The sequence below is a fragment of the Exophiala mesophila genome (genome assembly GCF_000836275.1).
Source record: "Exophiala mesophila strain CBS 40295 unplaced genomic scaffold supercont1.1, whole genome shotgun sequence".
Taxonomy (NCBI): Eukaryota; Fungi; Ascomycota; class Eurotiomycetes; order Chaetothyriales; family Herpotrichiellaceae; genus Exophiala; species Exophiala mesophila.
The window spans coordinates 4,170,783-4,196,528 of NW_015622504.1; the positions used below are offsets into that span (position 1 = coordinate 4,170,783).

General features: G+C 49.8%; 11 protein-coding genes across 16 annotated transcripts; 7 read left to right on the forward strand and 4 right to left on the reverse strand.

The window, feature by feature from the left end:
* Window positions 1-1,385: 1,385 nt before the first annotated feature.
* Window positions 1,386-5,103, reverse strand: PV10_01329 (uncharacterized protein). Its single transcript, XM_016365525.1, has 2 exons — window positions 5,033-5,103; window positions 1,386-4,696 (listed from the first exon to the last, which is right to left on the reverse strand). The coding sequence occupies exon 2, from the start codon at window positions 4,620-4,622 to the stop codon at window positions 1,740-1,742; it is 2,883 nt and encodes a 960-aa protein (XP_016229174.1). The 5' UTR covers window positions 4,623-4,696; window positions 5,033-5,103; the 3' UTR covers window positions 1,386-1,739.
* A 179-nt stretch (window positions 5,104-5,282) lies between these two features.
* On the forward strand, window positions 5,283-6,497 carry PV10_01330 (uncharacterized protein). The gene has a single exon (XM_016365526.1). The coding sequence runs from the start codon at window positions 5,443-5,445 to the stop codon at window positions 6,154-6,156; it is 714 nt and encodes a 237-aa protein (XP_016229175.1). The 5' UTR covers window positions 5,283-5,442; the 3' UTR covers window positions 6,157-6,497.
* Window positions 6,167-7,896, reverse strand: PV10_01331 (60S acidic ribosomal protein P0). Its single transcript, XM_016365527.1, has 5 exons — window positions 7,731-7,896; window positions 7,515-7,677; window positions 6,781-7,461; window positions 6,518-6,730; window positions 6,167-6,335 (listed from the first exon to the last, which is right to left on the reverse strand). Exons 1-4 carry the CDS (start codon window positions 7,809-7,811, stop codon window positions 6,708-6,710), a joined length of 948 nt encoding a protein of 315 aa, XP_016229176.1. The 5' UTR covers window positions 7,812-7,896; the 3' UTR covers window positions 6,167-6,335; window positions 6,518-6,707.
* A 301-nt stretch (window positions 7,897-8,197) lies between these two features.
* PV10_01332 (uncharacterized protein) lies at window positions 8,198-9,991 on the forward strand (the record flags this gene model as incomplete). Its single annotated transcript, XM_016365528.1, has 3 exons — window positions 8,198-8,655; window positions 8,705-9,436; window positions 9,484-9,991. The coding sequence occupies 3 exons, from the start codon at window positions 8,198-8,200 to the stop codon at window positions 9,989-9,991; spliced, it is 1,698 nt and encodes a 565-aa protein (XP_016229177.1).
* Window positions 9,992-10,414: 423 nt separating this feature from the next.
* On the forward strand, window positions 10,415-11,682 carry PV10_01333 (uncharacterized protein; the record flags this gene model as incomplete). The annotated part of the gene is made up of 4 exons (XM_016365529.1): window positions 10,415-10,612; window positions 10,662-10,710; window positions 10,765-11,176; window positions 11,254-11,682. 4 exons carry the CDS (start codon window positions 10,415-10,417, stop codon window positions 11,600-11,602), a joined length of 1,008 nt encoding a protein of 335 aa, XP_016229178.1. The 3' UTR covers window positions 11,603-11,682.
* Window positions 11,683-12,438: 756 nt separating this feature from the next.
* On the forward strand, window positions 12,439-13,537 carry PV10_01334 (uncharacterized protein; the record flags this gene model as incomplete). Its single annotated transcript, XM_016365530.1, has 2 exons — window positions 12,439-12,868; window positions 12,954-13,537. 2 exons carry the CDS (start codon window positions 12,439-12,441, stop codon window positions 13,535-13,537), a joined length of 1,014 nt encoding a protein of 337 aa, XP_016229179.1.
* A 306-nt stretch (window positions 13,538-13,843) lies between these two features.
* PV10_01335 (riboflavin synthase, alpha subunit) lies at window positions 13,844-15,610 on the forward strand. The gene has a single exon (XM_016365531.1). It carries the CDS (start codon window positions 13,977-13,979, stop codon window positions 14,688-14,690), a length of 714 nt encoding a protein of 237 aa, XP_016229180.1. The 5' UTR covers window positions 13,844-13,976; the 3' UTR covers window positions 14,691-15,610.
* On the reverse strand, window positions 15,044-15,934 carry PV10_01336 (uncharacterized protein; the record flags this gene model as incomplete). Its single annotated transcript, XM_016365532.1, has 1 exon — window positions 15,044-15,934. The coding sequence occupies one exon, from the start codon at window positions 15,932-15,934 to the stop codon at window positions 15,044-15,046; it is 891 nt and encodes a 296-aa protein (XP_016229181.1).
* Window positions 15,935-16,411: 477 nt separating this feature from the next.
* Window positions 16,412-19,618, reverse strand: PV10_01337. 6 transcript variants are annotated; one of them, XM_016365538.1, is made up of 5 exons: window positions 19,189-19,618; window positions 18,920-19,092; window positions 17,914-18,812; window positions 17,499-17,816; window positions 16,412-17,443 (listed from the first exon to the last, which is right to left on the reverse strand). In XM_016365538.1, exons 3-5 carry the CDS (start codon window positions 18,549-18,551, stop codon window positions 17,371-17,373), a joined length of 1,029 nt encoding a protein of 342 aa, XP_016229187.1. In that variant the 5' UTR covers window positions 18,552-18,812; window positions 18,920-19,092; window positions 19,189-19,618; the 3' UTR covers window positions 16,412-17,370. The 6 variants fall into 6 exon arrangements, with proteins under 6 accessions (XP_016229187.1, XP_016229185.1, XP_016229186.1 ...); XM_016365536.1 differs by having other exon boundaries at window positions 17,914-18,866; XM_016365537.1 differs by having other exon boundaries at window positions 19,153-19,618.
* A 273-nt stretch (window positions 19,619-19,891) lies between these two features.
* On the forward strand, window positions 19,892-22,808 carry PV10_01338 (uncharacterized protein). Its single transcript, XM_016365539.1, has one exon. It carries the CDS (start codon window positions 20,122-20,124, stop codon window positions 22,639-22,641), a length of 2,520 nt encoding a protein of 839 aa, XP_016229188.1. The 5' UTR covers window positions 19,892-20,121; the 3' UTR covers window positions 22,642-22,808.
* Window positions 22,809-23,163: 355 nt separating this feature from the next.
* Window positions 23,164-25,743, forward strand: PV10_01339 (uncharacterized protein). The gene has a single exon (XM_016365540.1). It carries the CDS (start codon window positions 24,667-24,669, stop codon window positions 25,606-25,608), a length of 942 nt encoding a protein of 313 aa, XP_016229189.1. The 5' UTR covers window positions 23,164-24,666; the 3' UTR covers window positions 25,609-25,743.
* Window positions 25,744-25,746: the final 3 nt, after the last annotated feature.

A 25,746-nucleotide genomic window follows, 5' to 3' on the forward strand; every position in this document is an offset into this window, starting at 1 on the left:
GCTCCGCGCTTTGAAGAATTGAGAACTCGTGGATGGGAATCATCCAATGACATTGCACCTTGAAGCCTCATAGATTGGCATCCTGGATAGCTGCATCATGGGATCTGGATAGGGAAAGGCTGCATCTCCTTAGCCCATCGATCGTGATCAGGATGGTAGCGCAGTGTACGGAGTACACATGAACATACTCCATGTTGACCAACCGGAATAAAAGGAGAGGAGAATTTTAGGCGTCATGTGCCTATGGTGCCTGTAGGGGCTGGTCTTCTTAGGTGCTCATACTCCATATGGCTCTGCCCGGGGGATCTTGTATGACTATCTACGTACTCCGTAAGTAGTAGATCCCTACTAGTATTTCCTGCAAAGGGACAAAGATCCAGAGAGTGACACAGACCTACCGTACATAGACACCTACCTTACTTAGACTTGCGTGGAAATCTCACCTGAGCAACCAGAATAAATTCACATGTGCTTCAGCTACTCTGATACTCAAGGACCCGAGATTCATTTGTCGTTCGCTGTCTGTCAATCAGAGCCATGGCCACATCACCGTCTGTCATGACTATTCCGTATCCGCGTCTGGTGTACGTGTCTATCCTGTCTCTCTTCCCGTTCCGCTGCTATTCCTATCACTACCCCTACGGCTACTATTGTTGCCGCCACCACATCCTTTGACTTCTTTCATCACGTCCTTACTTTTCCCTTCACACGTCCCCCTGTCTTGCCACACTTGCAACCAACCTCCCTTACCCAGGGCCATTATTCAGCCTAATACTAATTCATGTTCATTTAGATGCTCATATCGCTTCCAAGTGCTTTGTGCACTATTGGCGTGACTGCTTATCATTGCCCCTGTCCTGTTGTCCTGTTCATAGCTGAACTAATCTCCTCCTGTCATTTGTACTGTGCTCGTGCTGTTGGTGCTGTTCAACCGTGTGGACCCATAACAAAGCTCCTACTTAGCTCTCCTTTCTATCCTTGACCCTTTCCTACAAAGTAAGTAATACCATTGTACGGCCTAACCTGGATTCGGGAAGTCATTCTCTCCGAATATTCATTGCCGCTGCTGTCGCTGTCGTGGCAGTGGCACGTCACGTCGCTCTAGTAGACACTTCCAGACACAAGCTCATGTCAGTCGTAAAGAGACAATTTGATGGATAGCGGCTGGCAATTCAGCCCGTACCATCTGGTCAATGCCGTGCAGTGATGATCAATCGACGGTCTCAACACACAGACCAGGTAAATCATTCGACCCACGAGCAAGCAAGCGGGCGATCAGATGAGTCATGTTACCTACGAGGAAGCAGATGCCACCCAGTGTCCATGGGTACAGTTCAATTACAAGCACGACGAGCTCAACAAATATTCGAAAGGCACAAGTCTTGTATGAAGCTCATTGCTGATTGATTCTCTCTATGATTTACCATCATTGGTTTCTGTGTCGTTTCAACACCATTGCTTATCCCCGATTGAGGTCCCAACGAGTGTGGTAAAGTCCGAGGACAAAGGCATTGAAGCCTTCATCCACAATGTGAATCCATTCCAATGTCCTTGTGTCCTGTGTGAAACCACTGTGCCCATTGCAACAAAACCCATAACCCATTCCTTCATGGACGTCCATGATTCGTGATCCCAGTCCAACAACATTGATAATAATACACCTTTGTTTTCGTCAAAAGACTTGTTCTTTGGAGCTCAAAGATCCTGTATGTTGATCCTGGCTGGTTGCCATCCATCCACTACTCCTCGGCAGTGGCTCCCAAGACTTTCCAATTGCTGCTCTCCTCTGATGTAGCAAATTCGCTGACAGAAGACCCGACCATTGTGGCTGATGTTTCGGTAGAAGTGTGTGCCAGCTTCCATTGAGCTGAGACTTCAGACCCAGGGTCAAAGGTCGAAGGCTCGGGTTCCATGTACTCAATGGCCGGGACCGAAGAGATGACAGTCCGGGCCATGGGTTCTGAAGCCCCGTACAACCCAGCCGTAGAGCCGGCGACATAGTAGTGCAGAAGATTTTTGTCTGATTCTCGGCTGAAGTAACTGTAGAATTTTTGTTCAGGTTTGATGACGGCGTGCAGTGCAGTGCAGTATTCCATCACTTGTCTTTTGATGAGGCCAGTGTAGGTGGTGAGGAGGTGTTCTGCAAAGCGTGCCAGGCGTTCCTCCTGAATGCCATACAACTCCTCACGGCAGACCACGAGCCGTTGGAGCAGAAGAATCAGGAGTTTGACCCCAAACGCCATAACAATAGGCAACCGTGTCGCAAAGCGCGGACGTTCCGGTGCAAAGTCTGAGACAAAACTCTGCAGACTGTTTATGAATACTGATTTGGTGGATGAAGGTGTAATAATGGGGTCATTGTTGGTAATGATATACTCGATTTGTTCAAGTGTGTCGAGAACAGCGTCGATAGTAGGAAGTGGATTTTGAGAAGATGTGCAGAGAATGTAGGCCGAGTCGTCAATAGTTTGTAAGACAGCTGCGTAGCCTGAACTATGGTTGCATCTGGCGATGAGTAGCGCGCAGAGCGTCATGCCCGGTTGTGGCTCTGGCCACTGAGGGTATTGTCTGAACAACTCGATGATGATGATCAACATCGTGTGTCGATTGTAGACAGGGTGGTTGATGTTAACTGTTCTCCTGTCCCGAGATTCGACGAGTTCGTCAAAGCACCCAATGTTTTGAACCAGAAGCTCAAAGAGCTCATGATGTTGTGTTTGTCGTGTGATCAAGACATGAGGATGGGTCTCAATGAGCTTTCTAAGCCGTCGATAGCCCAAGGCATCGAGGTTGCGATGGCGAAGATGCTCGATCGCAGTTGCAAGTGATCTTTTGGCCGAAGAGATGCTATTGCGACGACGTGGTGATCTTTGTGGTGAGCGAGAGGGAGATTTCTTGCTGCGTGGTTTGACAACATCGTTTTCTTTGCCCTCTGGCACATGCTGGCGCGTTGCTGCTCTTTCAGCAAGGCGTTCAGCAGGAAGGCTGGCCAGGTTTTCTGGGGCCAAAGGTCGCACAGGACGTAACTGAAGAGTCGCGGCGGGTGCTGATTGAGTACCGTTTTGATCAATCTCATTTGATACTTTGTTTGTGGTAGGTGCAGACGCCGAATAGTCTTCGACGATGACCGGTGGTTGGCGGTCAGCTTTCTTGCCATTAGCAGGAACTGTGTTGGAAAGTAGTAGTGGTGCTTCGACGATGACAGGAGAATGTCGCTCAGTCTTTTTGGTTGATCGGACATCTGCTGCACGGGTAGTGCCTCTTTCTTCAGCCATAATTGCCTCTTGGCGGCTCGCAGTCTTGCGATGGTGGCTGGGAACAGATGATGGGGCCTCTTTGTCGAGTTGATGAACTGGTGTTTGACGGCCAGAAGATGTTTCCTTTGTTTCTGAGGGTTTCTTGACCGCCTCACCGCGAGAACCAGGGCGGGAGGAGCCAGCTGGTGCGATTGGAGTGGCTACGATGCGGCCTCTGCGGATTGGGGCAGACATGAGAGATTTGGCCTCAACTTGAGGACTTGAAGTTTTGATGTCCTTTGCGTCGATTTTGTTGTCTCGTGAGGCTGTCTTTTGATGACGAGACTGTGTGGAAGCACCCTGACGTGAAGATGTGGAGGATTCACTATGGTGAGGAGTATGAGTCTTGTCTTTTGGGCGGGATGCCGTCATGGTGCTTGCTTGTTTGGCAATCATTGCCTTGTCTTTGTCTGTGAGGTGGTCCAGCTCCTTGAGGGAGCCAAATGCAAAGTCATCAGGTCTGAGGGAGGCTGGAGTGGTACCTCTGGTAAGACTTTGTGGTTGTGGATTTTGCTGGTGTGCACCCTGCTGCTGCATACGTTGTTTGCTTTGAGCTCTGATTTGGGCCAATGCGGAACCAGGTCTGCTCGGAATCTTCGCAGGCTTGCTGGGTTTGTCTGGGTTGTTGGGATCGTCCCGGAGTGCATTGGCAGCATGTGTGCCGAGGCCTCCGATGATCATACGTGCTCCTTGAACGTCATACTTTTGGTATTGCCAGTATGCGGCACGAGTGTTCTCTCGTACTTTGGGCTGACTGTCTCGGAGGCCTTCATAGATGGCCTTCCTTGCGAGTTCGCCATCCTTGTCTTGATCCATTTGATTGCGGTAATTTTCAAGGAGAAGACGCAGCCAATCTGGGGCGTACGTGCGAGGGGGGATGCGCTTGTCTTTGAAGGCAGCGCAGGTGTGGTAGAAGAGGCGGTGACTGTAACCTGCATGCTTGCAGATGGCGAGAATGGCTTCGTTGGCATTCTTTTGATTGATATTCTTGGTAGAGCCACAGAGGGTTATCAAGTCGGGAAGGATGATGTCGAGTTGTGATTGTATGTGAGTTTCAAGGTTTTTGACGATGTTGATGATGGTCTTGCAGGCTTGAGAAGACAAGGTGGTCCGCTCTGAACCGGCAGCCTTGACGATGTCGGGCAAGATGCCTTTGCAACGTTCGACAAAGTCTCTGGGGAGTGTGCTTCCTTCGATTCTTTTTTCGAGGATTTCTGAGAGCTTGCCAAGAAGGTCATGGCGACGTTTCCAGCTTTCTTCTGTTTCGGCTTGGCTCAATTCAACGTGCAAAAACGTGAGAACATCATTGTAGCTTTGGCCGGTCATTTTGGCTCTAAAGCCAATGATGAAGAGGTAGATACTCTTCCCTGCAGTAGGGAAGAAGTTGTCGAGTTTATTGACTGTGTAGAAGGTTTGTCAGTAACTGTGAAACAAGGGACGATCAAGCAAATCATACACATCCCCATGTTGAGAGACGCGGAAGCCAACGGCGTAGTCGCTGACGGTGCGCGGCAAACAAGGGATTGGGATGATGTAAAATTTGCAAAGATGATCCTTGAGGAACAGTGCTTTGGAGTTTGAAGAATTGTAGTGGGAGAACAGTTTGGAACTGGTACAACTTGTGTAATGTTTGAAGTTGTGAATAATCACGTGATGAGAGAAGATGGGAAAAGAGAAATGAAAAGTGTCGACTTGGGGGGAAAACGGGAGACTTTATAGAAGCCATGTCGACGTACCTTTGGATGAAGAGGTTGGGCTGTATTGTAAGGTTCGACGCGATTGATGTCGATGGTGGGGATGAAGCGCATGTTTCTAGAGGAATCCAAGTGAAATAGGCGAGATGGTTGGTGTTGTCGAGTTGTTATGATGTTTGGGTAGAGCGGGGCTTGGCGGGCGTCCCTTCGCAACCAATCAGCGTTCAGGCCTCTCGGTGGTTGACTTCGAACCAGGGAAGCCGCATTCCACTTCCTCTTCACCGATTGATGCCCTTGAAGAGCTTTGTTTGCTTCACTTATAGTGGTGCGTTCACGGATTGAGGCTAAAAAGCTCTGTTTTATGGGCTTTTTCTTCCGTGTGACTTGCACAATCCTCTATACACCTCGCTAGACTCACGTACCAGTCATTCCTTAGGCCACTTTGAGACAAAATGCCTCCTGTTCCAAGACTACATCAAAAGCCAAAGTTACGTCTACATCTGGATGACCTTACACATCCTGCTACCCAAGTCACAAACTCGTCCCTCGATGGGGGTCTTTACTTGGCTCGTGCGGTTGATCATGTCTTAACCCACTTATTTGACCCTTATGGTCTGGACGAGATCCATCAGGTCCGCTCAGTCACTGTCATCTTGCGCGAGATGGGCGGAGTTGCCTACACCACAGGCCTCGCATTGGACGATCTCCACAAGGAAATCCACGTATCACTTGACTACATTCAAGGTGTTTTGGCGCGGAATTCCTCTGGGCTTCGACATGAGGTAGCAGGTGTCATCACTCATGAAATGGTCCATTGCTTCCAAAACAACGGCCATGGCACAGCGCCAGGCGGGCTGATTGAAGGAATTGCGGACTTTGTCAGGCTCAAGGCGGGTCTAGCGCCACCTCATTGGGATAAATCGCCAAAAGGCCGAGGGGAGAAATGGGATGAAGGGTACCAAAGGACTGCATGGTTTCTGGAATGGCTGGAGGACAAGAAGGGTGCAGGGACTGTCAGCCGACTCAATGCGGCACTGCGCCACGAAAAGTATGACGAAAAGAAGTTTTGGTTCGATTTATTTGGAGCCTCGATTGACAAATTATGGGATCAGTACAAGGCCACCTGGACACTCAGCGGCGATGATGCTGCGCTTACGTTTGATTGACAGCGTGCCTCGTGACGAGCGGGTCTTGGAATGGGCTTTGAATTGGTTGGGAGCTAGGAGCATATATTTTGCAGGCAAACTAGTGGTCAATATGGGTGGAGAGCCTACGATTTCTTGGTTACCAAAGAGACCATTTTCGACCAAAACTCTACGATGAATATCAATCACCTGTGGCAAATCTTCGTATAGGTCAGCGATAGGATCCCAAATTTTGGTCAAAGGGAAGGTCATGATGTGATTGGGTTCAGTAAAAAATTAGAGTGTTGTTGCGTAGTTTTCTTCTTCAAGGAACGAAGTTCTCCGTGTTAAAAATGGATCATCATTTGAGGGGCAGTTTTGAAAGGAAAAGTTTGTGGCTTACCAGTGAGCTTCGACTGTCATCACTCTGTTGGGCGTAGTCACTTTCAAAAACTTGTCGATCACCGAAAAACATTTCGATCACGGGTGAGCATGTCAATTCATTGTATGTAACTTGACTGTCTAGAGTTCGCTGCTTGATTGTATTCCCTTCGCCATTGGGCAACATGTGGGTCACACCGTACAGGATACGTTTAGTCGAAGAGACCACCGAAGCCTGGTCTTCGTTAGTTGAACTGTCAACATGATAACGCTCGCCTGACTTACCTTCATCTTCGCTCTCCTCTTTCTCCTCTTCCTTCTCCTCCTCCTTGGCGGCAGCGGCAGCTGGGCCGGCAGAGGTGGCGGCAGCAGCAACAGGGGCAGCGGCTGCGTATGCGTCAGGGTTGGCGATACGGTCCTTGAGCTCATCAATAGCCTCCCAGCTGTAGTCGGTCTCAATGGCGACGGAGATGGCATTCTTGTAACCATTGATCAAACTGTGGATGATGGATGGAAGAGTAGGGTAGTTCGCGGCAAGAGAGATGGTTGTGATGGTAGCAATGGCAGTCGACAAAGCCTTCAATAGCTGGCTCTCCTCGATGTCCAAGACTTCGGGTGAGAAGCTGTTGCCCTCCTCGTAGACCTGTTGAACTTTCATACCATAGGTGAAGGGAGAAATGTTCAACATGTTGAGAAGAGTGGCTTCGGAAGCACCGACCTTGGCGCCAGCCTCGACCAACTTGAGATCGGTAGTGATTTCAATGGTACCACGAGCAATCTTGGTGGGGACACCGAGAGCCTGGAAGAAAGAGGTCTTGCCAGGTTCCATACCAGTGTTTCCAGCGGGAACGTAGACATCACCAGGTGCAATGGCACCGGCACGGGCAGGGGCGGCGACTCTGTTGGCCAGGATCTTGTCACGGACAGTCTTGAGATCGCCATTGGTGAAGATGAAGCCAACGTTTCCTGGTTTTGTCAGCGACCATATCTCTTGACGTAATGAACTCTTTATTACATACCCTTGACGTGGGGAAGGAGACGTTCGTACTCTGGGTTATCGGCGAGGAAACCCTTGAGCGCACGGCGAACCATGGTGTTCTTGCCCATCAGGACGACAGCCTCACCACGGAGGGAGCTTCGGATCTCGTGCATCTGCTGGGAGGAGACATTGTCGACGCTGACCTGGAATAAGCTGTCAGTAATGCGATTCTTGATTGTATGGTAGTAAAACTTGCGATGAAGATGGACTTGTACTCGTCGAGCAAGCCCTTCAGCTTGTCGAAGTAGACCGCTTTTGTGCCGGATTTGCCCCCCATGACTTCTTAGGGATGAAGTTAGGATGTTTAAGGGCAAATTGAAATGATTTGCTTGTATGTGTTGTGGTTTGATGGTGTGGTTGTTCTTCTCACATTGAACTGCGTTCAGTTTTGGAAAGTCTGTGTGCGAAAATCTTGGCAGCAAAGGATGTCTTCTTGATCCACCACACTCAATACTGCGGATTATTTATTCACATCGCGCCGGAAATTTTACCAGTGAATCATGATTTCTTCCCATTGCAGATGTTGGATGATTTCCAAAGAAGAAGCTCGTCGAATGGACTGAGGCTCAGTTTTAGTTTCTTTGGGGCTTAGTATAAAGGCAGCAAGGAGGCTCCTGATACGTTGGACGCCCTTCACCGGCTGAGGAGCAGCCAGACATAGAGATGGCCCAATACCCATTTCAGAAGCTGTGTTGCGTTCGACCTGTGGATAACCAGCCACCGTTTCTGCTGGCAGCATCTGGATCACGTATCTATTCGTTCGACCTGAAGGCCGGAGCATTGTTGTTTCAGTGGCCAGAGGTCGACATCTCTGCAGACAATGCCAAGGATCATTCAACCCAGAGTCAAGGTGAAGACCGGCCAGCAAAGCGACGCAAGGTCGGAACAGACTCGAACGGAACGTTATCTCATGAGGCTACAGATGACTCGATCGAGATCATATCGGAAAGACCGAAAGGCGAACGACATCAACCGAAGGTGGAAAGCCAAAACCTTCCCAATATTTCCCATCTCATCACAACCAGTGATGCTTCTTCCGTTATCGTTGTGACGGCTGAAGACAAATGTATCAGTGTGTTCAAAGTGGAAGCCGCTGGGCAGTTGAAACTGCAAAGTAAAAGGTTGGTGCTCCACAATTTTATAGTACTGACAATGCTGATGTTTCGACAGATCAATGCCTAAACGCATCAGCGCCGTTGTGTTGACGCCTGACGAGACGACTATCATAGTCGGTGACAAGTTCGGAGACGTCCATTCGTTGCCACTGTATCCTACTGAAGGCTGGACGCCTCAAGTAATAGAGCAAAATGAATCAGAAGGTGCATACGTGCCATCAGCAACAGAACTAACAGTGCACACCAAGGGAAACTTAGCAGCACTCAAATTCCAACGTGAACAGAAGATACGGCAACCGCGAAAGCTCGGCCCTAACTTTGAGACTAAACTGTTGCTTGGACATGTCTCGTTGCTCACGGACGTTGCATCAATAGAGGTGCAGGACGGGTTGAAGCGAAGACAGTACCTGCTGACGGCGGATCGGGATGAGCATATTCGAGTTTCACGTGGAATTCCCCAGACTCACGTCATTGAAGGGTACTGTTCGGGACATCGAGATTTTGTAACCCGTTTGCGCATCGTGCCATGGAAGCCTGAGCTGCTCCTCTCTGGAAGTGGTGAGCCCTCAGTTCGAGTCTACGACTGGCAAAGAGGACTATTACTTGACGAAGAGCTCTTCCATGGTGGGATACTAGCTGAGCTTACCGCTTTATTGCAACAAAGCGAAGATGCTCGCACCTTGAACCAAGTCTCGGTCAGCGGAATTTGGACCATCCACTACAATGCCACACCAAAGTCGCCTGTATCTTCGACTCCACCACATATGATTCTCGTGACTCTTGAAGGGTGAGTGTTTTGATTTTATAGCAAGACATGAGCTAACGATTGTCTAGCATGCCGGTGATCTTGAGCTATACCTTGAGCACTGAAGGGAAACTACAACACCATCAGACACTGACTGTGGCTGGAAATGTGCTCGATATTGGAACAGGCCCTGCTTTATGGGATATTGTGGTTAGCATTGATAACATGCACCGGCCTAGTTCTATTAAAAGCCTGCGACCAGAAGAACTCCCAGCAACAGAAGTCTTTGAGACCTTTTCTCTCTGTTCCGGTTTATCGCCGCACAATGGCGATATGGCTCCAAGCACTCAAACTGGTGGAACGGTGCTGCGATGGGAACGGTCGAGTCTGGCAGTGCTGTTGAACGAGGCTGCCTTGGCGATAGAGAGACCGAAGATACCGTCGGAAGCTCCGTCGAGGAATAGGACTATCTACAGTAGTCTTGGGGAGACATTGTACGGACGAGAGAATCTGCGCAAGCAACGTGGTCAAGCAGGCGCAGAAGAAGAGGATGTTGGTGAGGATGAGACGCCCAACTTGGAAGAAGTCGAAAACTAGAAGCGACTGCCGAACAGATTGGGAAATGTCCATTCACAGAGAAGGTGCCGGCCGAGTCGCGGTTGCCTTTGATCCCGTTCTAGAGATTCTGAGGAAGGTACTACTTGGTTGCTCTTGCCCTGTGGAAAAAGACCATGAGACACGTGACGAGACAACTCAGAGACGAACAGACTCTTGATAACGTTGAATTCTAGTGTATCCAGGACCTCACCGCTGATCTTCATGTTATATTTGTTCAATCGAGTTTGGGGAGACGTTGAACTCGGCAGAACCTCCACCCTTCACCTACCTCGGGAACGGGTAAAGCCCAAATTGGATCCCAGTGCCCCTGTGCCCCGCAAGTTAACTGCCTACCATTGTCTTTCAGCCCCCGCGGCTGACCATTCTGTGATCTGGTAAGCAAGTTTGGACTTGTATTAGTTTATGAATTGTATTTTGCCATTGGCAGCCCAGCACATCAATATAGATCAAATGCCTTGTGAGGCTGACAGACTACGATTCACCCCAAACACTATGTTTGAGTACCAATATCCTATCCGTGCGGCATCGTACTATACCCGAGATGCTTTGTTGTTTGCCAACAGCATTGGGGTCACTAGCGACGAGTTGCACTTTCTCTATGTAAGACCTCCGACTTTGGACGAGCTGCCGAGACTGACCTTGGTCAAAGGAACTGGACTCCAACTTCCAAGTCTTTCCAACATATCCTACAGTCCTTGGTAAAAATCCTTGACGAGCAGCATATTATCCTATCTTCCCCTAACTCATCGCAGCATACAAGGGTGATGTGCGGGACGTCCTTGACGGACGGTCTCAGCAGGATCTACCTCCCATACCAGGAGCCCCAAAGCTAGATGGAAGCAGAGGCGTGGATGGACAGAAGCTCTTCAGAGTGTTCAAGCAGCTTCCATCAAACTCAGAAGGCAAGCTCGAGCTCCGCAAGAAGGTCACTGGTCTCTATGACAAGGGGAAGGCAGGTACCGTCCTCGAAACCACGACCGACTTGGTAGACAAACACACTGGCCAAGTCTACACCAGTGAGGTGGGCAGTGTGTTCTTTGTCGGACAAGGAGGATGGGGCGGTGAGAAAGGCCCGAAGCCTCGAATCTATGCACCACCAAAGGGAGAGAAGCCCCATAAGACTCACACTATTCAGACGAGCAAAGAGGCTGCGCTGCTATACAGGTATGGTACAATCTTCCTCTCTCAATGGCCAGATCACCTCGACGTGGAAGCACTGGAAATGTCTGACCATGTCTTAGACTCAACGGTGACTACAATCCACTACATGCAGAGCCTGGCCCAGGAGCGAAAATGGGATTCGGAGGCGCTATCCTCCATGGGCTGTGTACCTGGAACATGGTCTGTCATGGGGTTTTACAATCATATGGCGGCTCCCAGGCTGCTAATCTGAAAGAATTCCAAGCCCGCTTTTCAAGTCCGGTTAAACCAGGCGATGTCCTTATCACCGATATGTGGAGTTCCGGCCACCAGGAAGATGGATTCAACGAGATCATCTTCACCACAAGAACTGGAACAGGAACTACAGTTCTGAGCAATGGGCGTGCTCTGATCAAATTGGACGACACCAGCGCCAAGCCCAAGTTGTGACGATGAGAGCCTGTCAAGGAATCGACGGGATGGGCGGAACACGGAACTGGTGTTGCCATCACACGTCGACATACATAACGGGGAAAAATTCTGAATATAGAACCTATCCCAAACCTCGAAGACCCTAGAGCATCACTAGGAACCATCGAGGCCTAATATTGTGTCCAGGATATCGAAATGATAAAGTCCGGTACAAAGGTGGTCTCCTCGACTCCAGACGAGGCTTTCCATCTCCATTCCGTACCCGCCACACCCAAGTCGATCCCCACATTGTTATCCTCGGCTTCGGAGTTCGGCCACCAGGTCCGCGAGGTCCATTGACATAAGAATTCCTGACATGGTGGTATCTAAGCAACAAACTAATTCCGAGCACCAGGCTGAGGGACTTCACCATGTAGACCACCTATTAGCCACTGGTGCTTCCGTAGTATATGTACTTATCATTCTAAATCTCGTTACCTGTGTAAGGCGGCAAGTGTTTATATTCCGGTCCTGGGATACATTCTAAGATCATAGTAGTCTCTTGATTGACCCTTTTCGGCACCTAGTGTGTACAGAATACTCGGACTCGACCTTCAAACCGATGCTCGATATCCACTTCTTCGCCTAGGTTGAACGTGTGCACCTTTGTAAGAGGCTGCAGTCTTTAAGGCCTTCAGTCTCGGTAAAAGACGCAAAGTTGAACCGAGGAGGACTTGTCCAGCTGGGCCGACGACTCATCGTCCCACGGAAAGCATTCACCAGGTTCGGAACTGCGACTTTACACAACAAGTCGATTCCGGCCAATATCCTCCCGGACCTCTAACTAAGCACCTCGACAACGACCCAAACAAATCATGAGAGCCTATCAATTATCACAACTTGTCAAGGGCCCCGACGACCTACGTGTCGTCGAGATCCCAGACTTCAAGCCTCACCCGACCAAATACCTGATCAAGATCCACGCCGCCGCCATCAACTTCTTCGACAACCTCCAGATCCAAGGCAAGCATCAACAAAAACCACCCTTTCCATGGATCGCTGGGAATGAGTTCTCCGGTGAAATCTTGGCCGTGCCGACCGAGAGCACCGGCAAGACTCTCAAGTTCAAGAAAGGCGACCGCGTCTTTGGTGCCGGACTCGGTGCATTTGCCACCATGATTCTTGCTCCAGAGGTGGATCTGCGACCTGTTCCCAAGGGCTGGAGTTATGTCGAGGCCAGTAGCCTGTTCTACACGGCGCCCACGGCGTATGCGGCGCTGATTCTGAGAGCCCAGGCCAAGAAAGGTAATCCAGCCGTTTCTGTTTGAAAGGGTGATCAATGTCTGTATAGTTGTGGGTCCGAGTTCTGACATGTTCCTTCTTACTCCAGGCGACTATGTTCTCGTCCATGGAGCCGGCGGAGGAGTGGGCCTCGCTGCCGTCACCATTGCCAACGCGTTGGGCATGAAGGTCATTGCTTCGGCCGACACAGAGAAGAAACGCGAGATCGCCAAGCGCTTTGGCGCTCACTACGTCGTTGATGCCAAAGGGGACTGGGCCACTGCAGCAAAGAACGTCACGCCCGACAAACGAGGTGTCGATGTCGTTTTGGATCCTCTCGGCGTCATCTCTCAGTCATTGAAATGCATTCGCTGGGATGGTCGCTTGACCGTCATTGGCTTTGCTGCGGGTGAGATCGAGAAGATCCCTACCAACCGACTCTTGTTGAAGAACGTCAGCCTCTCAGGCTTGTTCTGGGGTGAGTATGCAAACCAAGACCCGGCAAGTGTCGTCCTGGTCTGGGACACCCTCCTCAAGGTCATCGACCAGGGAGGTATCAAACCTCTGCAGTATACCGAGAAGGAATTTACCGGCTTGGAACAGATTCCCGCTGCATTGAAGCTTCTGAGCACTGGAACTGCCTGGGGAAAGATTGTGGTTGACGTTAGTGAGAATGGCAAGAGTAAGCTGTGAGAAAAAGTCAAGGTTATCGTAGTCTGCTTGGTTGTATGATATCTTCTATACCGTGATCTCATGGATTACCTGGACACTCCACTGCTCCCAGCATCTGGTCCTGCAATGTGACAATAGATATCAAACGAACACGTCCTTCGATGAGACGATCGAATTATTAGACCCTTCTTGATTAGCCTGTCTAGTAATGTCACGTGATAGTACTTGGATAGGCCCGAGGGCCCTGTTGGAGTAGCAAACCCACCGCCCCTCTAAGATCCAAGGATGATTGGCGTGGTGGGATTTCCAATCCATCTCAAATTCATTCGGGAAGTCTGTAGGTGACTCACTACCATTGCTGACTCGAAGTCCTTGACCTTTAAAGAAGAACGCCTACTTCGAGCCAGACATCGCCCATTCTACCAATTCATCCGTCACAATATCCCAAAAGTGAATCACCATGTTCACAGGCCTCGTCGAAACGATCGGCACTGTGACTGCGCTCGTTGACCTTGATCCCTCAACCTCTGGCGGCAACGGCACCTCCCTCACCATCTCCAATGCGGCCTCAATACTTTCAGACGTTGCTCTAGGCGACTCGATCTCCGTCAACGGCACATGTCTGACAGTGACGGAGTTTGAGCCGTCCAGTTTCAAAGTCGGCGTTGCACCGGAAACCCTGCGGCGGACGAACCTCGGGTCGCTGAAAGAAGGTGACAACGTCAACCTCGAACGAGCCGTCAGCGCAACAACACGGATGGGCGGACACTTTGTCCAAGGTCATGTCGATACAGTTGCGTCGATATCCAGCGTGACACCAGACGGCAATGCACTGACATTCCGTCTGTCGCCGCGTGAGAAAGAAGTGTTGAGATATATTGTCGAAAAAGGTTATGTCACGCTCGATGGGGCCAGTTTGACCGTCACCCAGGTCAATGATGCTCAAGGCTGGTTCGAGGTTATGTTGATCGCGTACACGCAAGAGAAGGTGGTGACAGCGGCCAAGAAGCCAGGTGATTGGGTCAATGTCGAGATCGATGTCGTGGGCAAGATTGTCGAGAAAAGCGTCACAGCGTACCTGGAAGGAACTCTAGGAAAGGAGGGCGCCCCAGCTATTCTGGACAAGATCGTCAATCGGTTAGTAGATGAGAAACTAAAAAGCATCAAAGGATAAGATGTGTCATGCATGATTTTTACGAAATCGAATATCAACCTGAACATGGCCCTCGTGTCCGATTAGGCTGAGTCATGTGCGATTCAGAGTATCAGCTGCATCCGGTGAGGTCGAGGGGATACCCAACGAAGATTCTCACAGTTACTTGCTGAATGGACATGGATTCTTACGACAAGCTTTTCCCATTCGTCCTAAGGTATGAGAAAGGTTCAAGTTTTGGTCTGGACAATCTTATTATCAAGCTAGGCAGGGCCTTGCGAACGGCATCTAACGTGCACGAATATCTCGCTTCTATTTTGACCATTGCCAACGTTGTTTTTTATTTATTTGATGTCTCCCTCGAGGGCCATCTTCTATTCGCCCAGCAATCCAATGGCATTCCCTCTGAACATCCACGAGATCTCAGTCTCGTTGAACAACTCTGGCAGAGTCTCATTCATTTCACCGGTCAGGCCAACCGCAGCTGGCAATGGAGTGAAAGCGAAATCACTTCCATACACAAACTTGTCCGCTCCCCAGAAGCGGGCCATACTGAAAATCTGACTCGACATGGCAAAACCAGCCAAGTCAAACCAGAATTGACCCTGGAGCAACTCGGTTGCATTCTGGAGATTGTAGGGGATAGCAGGACGATCAGACGTTGCTTTTCCACCCAAAAGAGCCGAAGTTCGTAGGAATCGTTCAAAAACAGCGGGCAGCACGCCACCGCAGTGGGGGATGATCCATTTGACAGAGGCATAGTCCCTCACCGTCCCCGAGAGGATCAGGTCGGCCACGGTGCGTGCCGCGTCAAAGATGAATTCTAGGATGGGTGCTTGAAAGACGTGATCGAGCGGCGCGACATACCCAAGCAGCTCTGTTCCTCGAACGTCGGTCGGCGCCATTCTGGGGCAAGGGTTGGTGGGGTGGATAAAGATGATGCCGTTGCGCTCGTTGATTTTTTCATAGACAGGTGCCAATGCAGGGTCGCCGTGGTAAAGGCCCCAGTGGTTCGACATGAAGACGAATCCATCAGCGTTGAGTTCGTCGTAAGCTCGGTCAATCTCTTCCAGAGCAGCATCGATATCTGGCAGCGGCAGCGAGGCGAAGAACCCGAATTTATCTGGGTATTCCCGCTTCAGATCGGCAGTGAAATTGTTCATTTCCCGCGTCAGCAGAATGTTTGCTGCTGTGTCGTTGGCGTACAGATTGGTTCCGGGACTCGAACAGCTGATGTATGACTTTTCAATGTTGTTGGCCTGCATGAATGCGAGATGCAGGGAAACATTCCATGTCTGGTTTTGGTCAGTATAGCTCCCCAAGTGTCAAGACATCTGTCCACTTACTGGATGCCCGGCATTTCCATCTGGTCTGTCGACATAGGTCAGCTTTTGTTCATGTTGATATGCTTGTGGCTATAGTAAAGGGGGGCGTAAAGAGTCGACACATTTGAACCAATCACGTGATATAAAATGCAATTGGAACGAGCGACATGGACTTACCCCGGAATCCATCCAGCGTCAGTCACAGCCTGTCTATACCAGTCTGGATAGACATGAGAATGGGTATCGATCTTAGGTGTCGCCAGACCAGTGGCACCATCATTGCCATGTGCGCAGACACATGCCACCAGGCTGAACAGACACAATCCTTGAACCTTCATATCGTCGTACGCTGGCTCCTTGTATCGATAAAAATGGAGTCAAGGTTCGGATTGGAGGATTGTCAGGAGACTTTTCTGAGGGTGTTTAACAGCTTGTATTTATACCTATGCAGCTATTCCTCTGCCATGGCATTTCTCTCAACAAAGTGTCCAGGTATCCCCAGAAAATCTTACCGATTTCCCAGCCATTCGCGGGGTCACACTACAGCATATCTGGTTCTGACTCCGATAGTCTGTCAACTAGCCCTTGCGATATGGGGTCTCAATACTCTTGAATTGAGTGTGGGCGACCATGTTGGACGAATCATCGAAGAATGATTGTGCGACAACGTGGTACAGAAATCCCCGAGGCCTGGGAGATGTACGTCGGCCAAGGATAAGAATATCTCGCTAGCGGGGCAACATCGGTTTTGTATCCCAATGTCCCAATGTCCCACATTCTCAACATTCGATGTTTGGCGTTTGTGAGAGATGTACAGCGATTACAATAGTAGACAAAGGCCGAGGGTAGCGTGGCACCGTGGTCCCTAAAGAACCCCCGCAAAACCTCTCCATCTTGGCGAGCCCCGCGGGGTCTACAAAGATGGGACTAAACTCGATCAAGTATTTCAGACTTGAATGCTCCCACATGCATTCGGCTTCAGGTCTCTCGCTTGCTTCTTGTTGCTAGACTCTCTCTTGGAATAGTCTCTCGTGTGTCCCGAGGAATCGTCAACCTATACATACGTAGCTGCCCACCTTCTACTTAGTCAAGTCGCACCTGAGTCGATCTCCACTTGGAAGTAGCGCAATAGATACCCGGACCTGACTCGAATCCAGCGACCAAGCAGGGGAGAGATCGGCTCAGAGGATTTTTAGGCCATAGACATCATGATTCTGGCTTCATGATTCTAGCGATATAATTAACAGAATCAATGCAGAGTCGTGTGCTGAGGCCCAGACGAATAATAAGAGCTTTTTCGTTTGCTCCTTCACATAGAAACACTCTCCTTCAAGTCCCAGACGTTTGCGAACTTGTGGCCCCTTGATCGCATCTGATCATGGCCTCCGAATCTCTCCCTGGACGTTGGAAGGAAGCTCTCCATTCGAAGCCCGCACGACATCCTCGAATCTAAAGAATGATCAGGATTAGCTTGGCATAAAGACCAAGACCACGCCAAACTTACGCAGATTGGAACATGATATAAATCATCTCGTCGTTGTAGTTGCTCCGAGTATATTCTGCCGCCTCTGCACTGACTTTGATGGTCTGAGTACCCCGTCCTGCACATGCGGCATCGGCCAGAAGCTGAGCCTGAATACATCGATCCATGGCGCCGAACAAAAAAGCTGCCCCATCGACCGTCTTTGCAACTGTCAAGTGGCCATGGTTTTGAAGAATCACTCCTTTGGTGTTCCCTAGTGCTTCAGCGATATGTCTGCCTTCATCTTGTTTGAAGGCTATTCCGCCAAAGCCGGAATATATGCCGTGGTCGTTGTAGAACCTAGACTTGATCGTTAATCTGGTCTCCGCCGGTTCTTCGTGGACAATAAAGGTGTGAAGGGGTAGTGGCTAGTATTTGGATTGATCTCGCAACTTACCGACAAGCATCCTGATTGATGGGCTCCAATTTACAACCAAGGGCGGAAAACGCCTTGCTTGGGACCGAGTGACAATGCACGGCGGCGATGACATCCTCTCGAGCCTCGTGAACTGCAGAGTGAATGATGTAACCTGCTGGATTGATCGAGTGCATGTTGCCACCCTCTTTGACCTCGCCATCTTTACTAACCAGCACTAGGTCGTCGGGAGTCATATAACTGAACGACTTGCCATGTGGATTGATCCAGAAGTGGTCCGTCAAGATCGGGTCACGCACCGTGACGTGACCACCAGCTCCTTCGTTGTTGTAGCCTTGGTATCCTAGCCAGCGCAAGGCAACGGCATGGTGCAACTTGCGATGAGCCCGCTCGGCTTCTAAATCCGCAAACTCAGGGATACGAATTCGGTAGACCTCTTTGGCATTGGGTCCGCCTACTTTTGGGTAGGCGCCAAAGGTGAAATTTGGGGTCGGTGGGCCAGGTCGTGTGCTATGATGAATGCTGTCCGGTATGATGGCCGCTGGCGCCTTGCTTGATGTAGCAATGCAACGTTGGCTAACTCTCTGCTGTTTGCACTGTATTGCTCCGGATTTCGTTTGTTGGGTAGCGCAGCGGAGGAACCTCTGGCTGTATGACATGATGAATATAAAACGGTAGAAGACTCAGCCTTGCGCTGTTGAATTTTGGTGTATTCGATATTGGGTCGAATTATCAATCGGTCACATCGCTAATGGCGACTTTGGCAATATATCATACGCTTGAGCCTAGTCATGAAGCGACGGTAAGCGGTGTTATGTTCTTCAAATACTCACGCACTCAGTACTTCAGGATCATCGTGTCTCCGCATCATGGCATTTGAGGGGGTGTGGAGGCCATTGGAGAAACACGGCCTGGTTGTTCTGTGGTCCAATGTACGGTAAGGACAGTACAAGTATATGGGTTTCTCCAAGTACCTACCTATTGATCATTACGAGGTACTTTAGAGACCATTAGAAAGAGGAAATACCTGGAAAGTTGCCATCCTCAATTGGTGGGACGGCCGAATTGAATCCGAACCCTCATTTACCTATGAAATTGCACGGCAAATTCGACTCTAGGGTGAGAGCTTCGTTCAGTTTCTCCACGAGAGGTCGTTCGATACTCACAACTTGCGGTGCATGAACAGTCCAAGCACACTTCCTGCGAAATTGAAAATATTGGTAAGTATAAGTACCTCCCTACTTGCTATAGCGTGCGCACTGGTGAGGATGGTGTGCAGAATAGAAGTGACACCACCTTCCTGTCTCGTATCGAGGAGTTGCTGTCGCCTTATTCACGCTGTCCCCTCCCCGAGGATGTGTTCTCAAGAAATGCTCGCTTCTTTTTCTCCGATCAATTCCTTCCCCTTCAATATTACTTTCTTCTTGTCCTTGGATGATCCAGAAGATAGAATCACCAGAGTTTTGGAACCACAACAACAGCAGCCATATGACCTACCCCTTATATACATAGGTATCGTCATCGTCAAGGGTTGGTAAGGCTGTGAAACCTTTCTTGCATGAGTGCGCACGATGACTCGCACGCTCTTGTCCGCTCCCCCACATAAGTCAAGTCTCTCCAGGATTGGTATGCGCTCTGTCGATGCGTGGCTGGACTGTGACGTTTGGCCGGAGTAACAAAGCTCCTTTGTCAGCAGAGATTTTTGACAGTGAGCGGGCTGAGCTCCAATGCAACGTTACTTATCCGGTTGAGCTCTTCAATTCGCACCCAATTATTTATTACCCGCACCGTCATGGCTTGCGAGAGCAACAGGATCTACCCCGCCGACAAAGCTAAAGTTGTGTAGCCTGACGCCCGGACACCATTGGCTCAGTTCTTCCAGGCTTCTGGAAGATGCCATAAGCATTCACTATGAGGGCTTAGCGGCCTCGGAAATGGCCAACGGGCTTGCCCATTGTGATGAATCACTTGTCGACTGAAGGGCGTGCAGGGCCAAGACAAGCCATCTCGCTGTTGTCCCATACAGCCCGTCAGTGTTTGCCTGAGGAGTCATAATATTTGCTCCACTGATCTCGCGGAGATTCGCATCTACTATCCGACCAGAAGGCTGAATATAGGTATCTACTGAGTCTCGCAGAGCGGTGTCCAGGCCATCTCTTCTCTTTCACTTCAATCCTCCGTCTAGTACTTGCCTCATCTACGGTGCCCGAGGTGCTCGCTGTGGCGAACATGGAGTACTTCGATTTTGAGGACGCCTCCAACGTCCCTCCCTTCGATCTCGAAGACTATGCTTCGTCATTGGCCCATGAACCCACTGAGCAGGATGCCAATGAAAGCTACGAGTCACTCTTTTTCGACAAGACTAATACCCTGCCTGCCTCTCGACATGCGACAGCTGGACCCATGAAACTAAAACTGATCAACAATGTTGAAATTGAAGTCATTCCTCATACAGCCGATGTCTCCGCTGACTATCCCATGTTTCGTGCCAAAGTTGCCTGTGATCTCTGTTCAAGGATGGGCCTCGACTGCTTCCTCGCCACAAGAGGAGCCATGGTGACGGGATGTACCTGTTGCATATCACTCTATAGAGAATGCAGTTTCGTTCACCCAAAGATCCCCAAGGGCTTCGTCAGCACCTTTCCTGGCATCACTGAGGACCAGCAAGTCTGCGAGGGTTCCATCACTGAACGCCGCAGGGCCATGAGATCTATGGAAGAGGGCCGAGGACGCAAGACTGGTGCCCGTTTCCCTCGAGAGGCAGTGAGAATCTTGAAGCAGTGGCTTGCAGACCACAGCGACCACCCGTACCCCACTGAACGAGAAAAGGATGAACTGAAACAACTCACCGGCTTGAAGAGAAGTCAAATAGCAAACTGGCTCGCAAACGCTCGAAGGAGAGGCAAGGCCAGGCCTGACAACTCCGACCCATCCTCTCCGATGCTCGGTGCCATTGACATTCCTTCAAATTCCGATAGATACGACAATGCTCATCTCAATCCCCTGGACAGATGGAAAGCTTCACCACCGGAAAATGAACCTGCTTCCATGACCGCTATTGCTCGTGCCGTCACTGCCACTCCTCTCCCGGTCCGCAACAATTCCATCTCTAGTCTTCACGGTTCTCGGGCCAGTTCCAAAAAGTCGTCGAGCGAAAATGACTCTTCCTTTTCCATGTTCCGGGCTCCATCCGTGAGCAGTTTTGAAACACGAGAGTCGAGTAACAGTGATCTCACCTTTGCTTCGTCAAGGTCCACCAAGTCCAGAGGATCCTTTGCCTCGTCTCAAGATCGTCGGAGGCGGCGCCGAGCCCCTATGACACAACGAGCTGCAGCTCAACAGGCCAAATCTCGAAATGCTAGAATTTTCCAATGCACCTTCTGTACAGACACATTCCCTGCAAAGTACGATTGGCAACGACATGAGAAATCTCTACATCTAGCACTCGAACGATGGACCTGCTGTCCAGACGGAGGTATAATGAATGATAAGCTCACTGGCATCCCCATCTGTGTCTTCTGCAAGGAGGCCAACCCAACAGCAGATCATCTAGAATCTCACAATTTCACTACTTGTCAAGAAAAGACGTTGCAAGAACGAACCTTTTATCGAAAGGATCATCTGAGTCAACACCTAAAGTTGATGCATAACACAAAGGTTCAGCCTCATATGGAGCAGTGGAAGACCACCAACAACGAGATCAAATCAGCATGTGGGTTCTGTCCATCAAAGTTCACCACTTGGCAACAGCGAGCCGATCACCTCGCGGCACACTTCCGGAATGGTGCGGATATGAGTGGGTGGTCCAATGGATGGGGCTTCGAACCATTTGTCGAAAGACTGGTCGAAAATGCCCTACCTCCATATCTCATCGGGTATGAGAGGAACACAATGGAACCTTATGTTGCCCGCCGTGAGCCTTCCAAGGACACATCATCTTCTGATACCGGAATGACCATTGGCACATCTGCTGACGGTGGAGATGTCGACCAGATGACCAAGGATTCCAACTGCTGGGGTCGCCTGGAACAGGAGTTGATCAAGTTTGTCGGTCGATATAAAGGTGCTGGCAAAATTCCTTCAGATAAGGAAATTCAAGATCAGGCTCGCATGATCATCTACGAGGACACCGATCCATGGAACTGGACGTCTGCAGACAATCAGCAATGGTTGGAAACCTTCAAGTACCAACAAGGAATTGGACCATATACCGAAGCCATGGTCACACCTTTACTGGCCGAAGTGCCAATCATGCCACCGTATGTCGTCAAAGGAGGTTTGAAAGCAAAAGTACTAGCAGACAATTGTGCATCTGCTCGCAGTAAGGGGTCATCTGCTTCTGTGAGCAACAACCACTCGAGGTCAAACTCACAAGGTCTCTCAAACAGTCTACCCAACTCTACCATGGCGCCGACACCGACGTTTGAGCAGAACATGGACTTTGACTTCGACAGCATAGATTTTAGCAATCTAGACCTCGGAATGATGGACGATGTCAACTTTGATATGGATATGACTGGCACAGCCGCGGCACATGTCAACGGAGGACTGAACGTCGCTCACTCAACGTCTTTTCAGCCCAGCTTGCCTGCTGATCCGATCTTTGACACCTTTGCCTCTGACCAGGGAACAGCCTTTTTGAACACGGGGGTGCAACAGCAACAACAACAACAACAACCTCAAACTTCGGCATTAATGAGTGAGCAGGATTTCAACCAGTTGTCAGGATACATGGCTGGCTTCAAATAGATATGAAAGATGGACTAGGCAGACATACGTCCCTACCATCACTTGACCTATCATCTTGAAAGATAGAACACACTCTAAGTTCTAATTAGGTAGACAATGTTAGGAGTTATTTGTGGTATATCCTCACTATCCTATAGCTGCTTAATATTCTTTGATCAGATCTACACGGCAGAAATCCGTTGTGTGTCTGAAGCACCACATTCAGATCAAACGCCGCACGTGATTGTCCGACTCTCAATGCCGAAGGTACTGATAGATTTTGGTACATGAGCCACTAGACTGATGTGGGTAAAGGCGACAATATCGAGCCAACAATTGCGGAGGGATTTAAAGCCTATTTGAGTACCATCACCTGTTGTGATACCGTACGCGATGTACCACAAGTTTGGGGTTGGTTGTGGGTGGTATGATATCGCGGGTTACATCTCCGTCACACCACACCACGCGTGACACTGACCAAGCACAACAACCAGCACTTTTGCCCGAGCAATGGTTGCAAATATGGTTCGAATGCAATTTCATGGCCTTCATAAGCTGCAAGATATTCCCTTTGGAGCATATGGGCAAGAAAATAAAATCACTACCAAAAATCACGAATACTTCGAGCTGCTCGCCAGATTCTTTGATTACCTAATCTTCAACACATCCATCCACTCATACACATAAATCATGAGGAACCAACTAGCATACTGGGGACCATGGCGCACGCCCGGAAGAATCCAGGCTGCCCAATTCGGAGGCTTTTATATTGCATACCTGGTACCGTTTTCGCTCTTCCTATATGCCATGCAAGACCCCGCTAGTGTTGCGGAAAAGCGAAGGCGAGCAGAACGACGGCGTCTATGGGCGAAATAAACTTCCCGAACGCATTACTCGACATGCGTGTGTCGAACATCAAGAGCAGGAGTTCAAAATACATCATATATCCATGAGCCGACGGTGGCGAGAGATGATTTGACGCCATCCAACAACACAATCAACAAGAACCAAGCCGAATGAAAGAAATACTGGAAGAGAGCAGTTATTCCGACCAGCAATGCACCATTGTACATATCTGAATACACACCTGCGGGAAGCTCGATTCCTCACAGGATGGCCGTCCAGTTTAAGGGCATGAGCATCGTTATCAACACCAAAGAACCCTTACAAGGATGACTGGACGTTGGAAGGGCAGACAACAGGAGTTGGGGGAACATATTCATTGGCATTGGCCAGGCTTTTATCACAGGATGATGGGCTTTGTTTAATAAAATGCTATAGTCGGATACTAGCAAATCAAATATGGGACTCGAAAGTGGTTACATGAAGCGTTTGTATGGTCGATCCCGGGAAGGGGGCACACCACTCGTCGCATGTGAAGAGTCCCAGTTCAGATTAATTACTTGAGCAGTATTCGTGCGCATATTTTTAAGCTCATGGACCCGAGGCCAGGCGAGAAATTGCGACGTCTGGAGTAAAAAACCTTCTTGACTGGGGAATTTGCTGGATCTCACTACACCCAGACAGCCAGACCCGAATTGACCCCCTCGGGCGCCGCCAATCTTTGGCTCTCCTGTCGCACCCGAGACCCGGACAGCCGAGAGTTTTGCGGCTTGGGAGGACAAAGAAGTTTGTCCCTGAGGCATGACTCTCACTGGCACATGCCAATAAGCGGACAGACCAGTCGCATGTGAAAGTTTCAGAGGTGACATCTGCCCCATCATCTAGAAAAATCTCATGCCGGCCGTTGCCTCTGGGCTGTGGTTCCCTCAACAAACACCCCCGGACATCCGTGCAGATTAAACATGGCCATAGTTCCCTGTCGCTCGTATCTGCTTATTATGGAGTCTGCAGTGTCTTCCAGCATGTGCAAGGGTCATATCAGGAAGTGATAACATCAGATCCCGGGGAAGAGTGTGTGCTCTTCTCACCTTATCTATCCCCAGCCTATCTCTCAGCGTTTCACCCAGATAAATCGCCAGGCATCAGTCAGTGTGCATCTTTCCTTGAAATCACGGCCAGCTTCAACCATATTACCTACTCAGAATGCCTGCAACAGCGTGCGATCACGCCATGATGGCTCCTAACCAGTCCATGTGCACCGAAGTCGTTCGTTCGAGCTTGTTTACCATGCTTCCTACCGCTGTACGATCGCGGATCCCCGTCCTATCCTCCATCAGACGCTCAGCCAAAGCTGTTGTCTTCAGTGGTGCCGATAATGCGCGTCGAAAGGCATATACAATCTCGAGTCTGGACAGCAATCAAGATATGTACTCTGTTGGATTTGCGTCCACGGTACCCAACAGCGAATTGAGTACTCCGACGTTAAGACCTCAAACTCCAGAAGAGTCGATTCGCACCTCAGAACTCAGCTTGACGATGCTGCCTCAGCCAATGACTGAGTCGGGGGTGAAATGGGATGTTGCTACAACAGGCATTCGACTCTGGACAACAGCCAAACAACAAGCCGAACAGAACGGCGACTCGGCCGCATTGCGCAGCATGCATATTGATGCGGTGAGATATATGCACATGGCCCTGCCATCGGACTTGACCCCTCTAGAGATCAACAGCCTCAGAGCTAGCATGCCTGTTGAGTTACTGCCCTTTCCTGAGTCGCCCAGTCCAAGAATCGAGCGACCTCCGACCATGTTGCGGCGGAGCGTGGCACAGTTGGTATGCTGGGCTTTGGCAATTGTGCTGTTTGTCGTCCCGGTAGTCATGGCCTTTCTCAATCGTGCTCTTCAGATTGCACTCAACGTCGAACGGCGACATCAAGTGACAGAGCGATTTCTAAGCAACAGCCTCGACATCGTCTCTGCTTTTGGAGAGCAGGGATCTAGACTACAACAGCCAATGGCTCGATTCAAGGATGGACCTTTGGGGCTAGCATTTTTGAAGATACTGAATTGGTTTATGGAAGGGGTTTTGGGTGGCGTCAACGATGGTTTTGAGGCCATCGCTCAACGGCGGCCAAAAGCTGCTTGAGAGCGTTGGGCTATTTGGTGTGGTTTGTTTGGGAGAAGCGGGTTGGGATGGACGTCTGTTATTGCCCTTATGATTATGATACCCTTTACGCTAGACACGAATGACGATAGATACAATACACTTGACGTCTCCTTATCT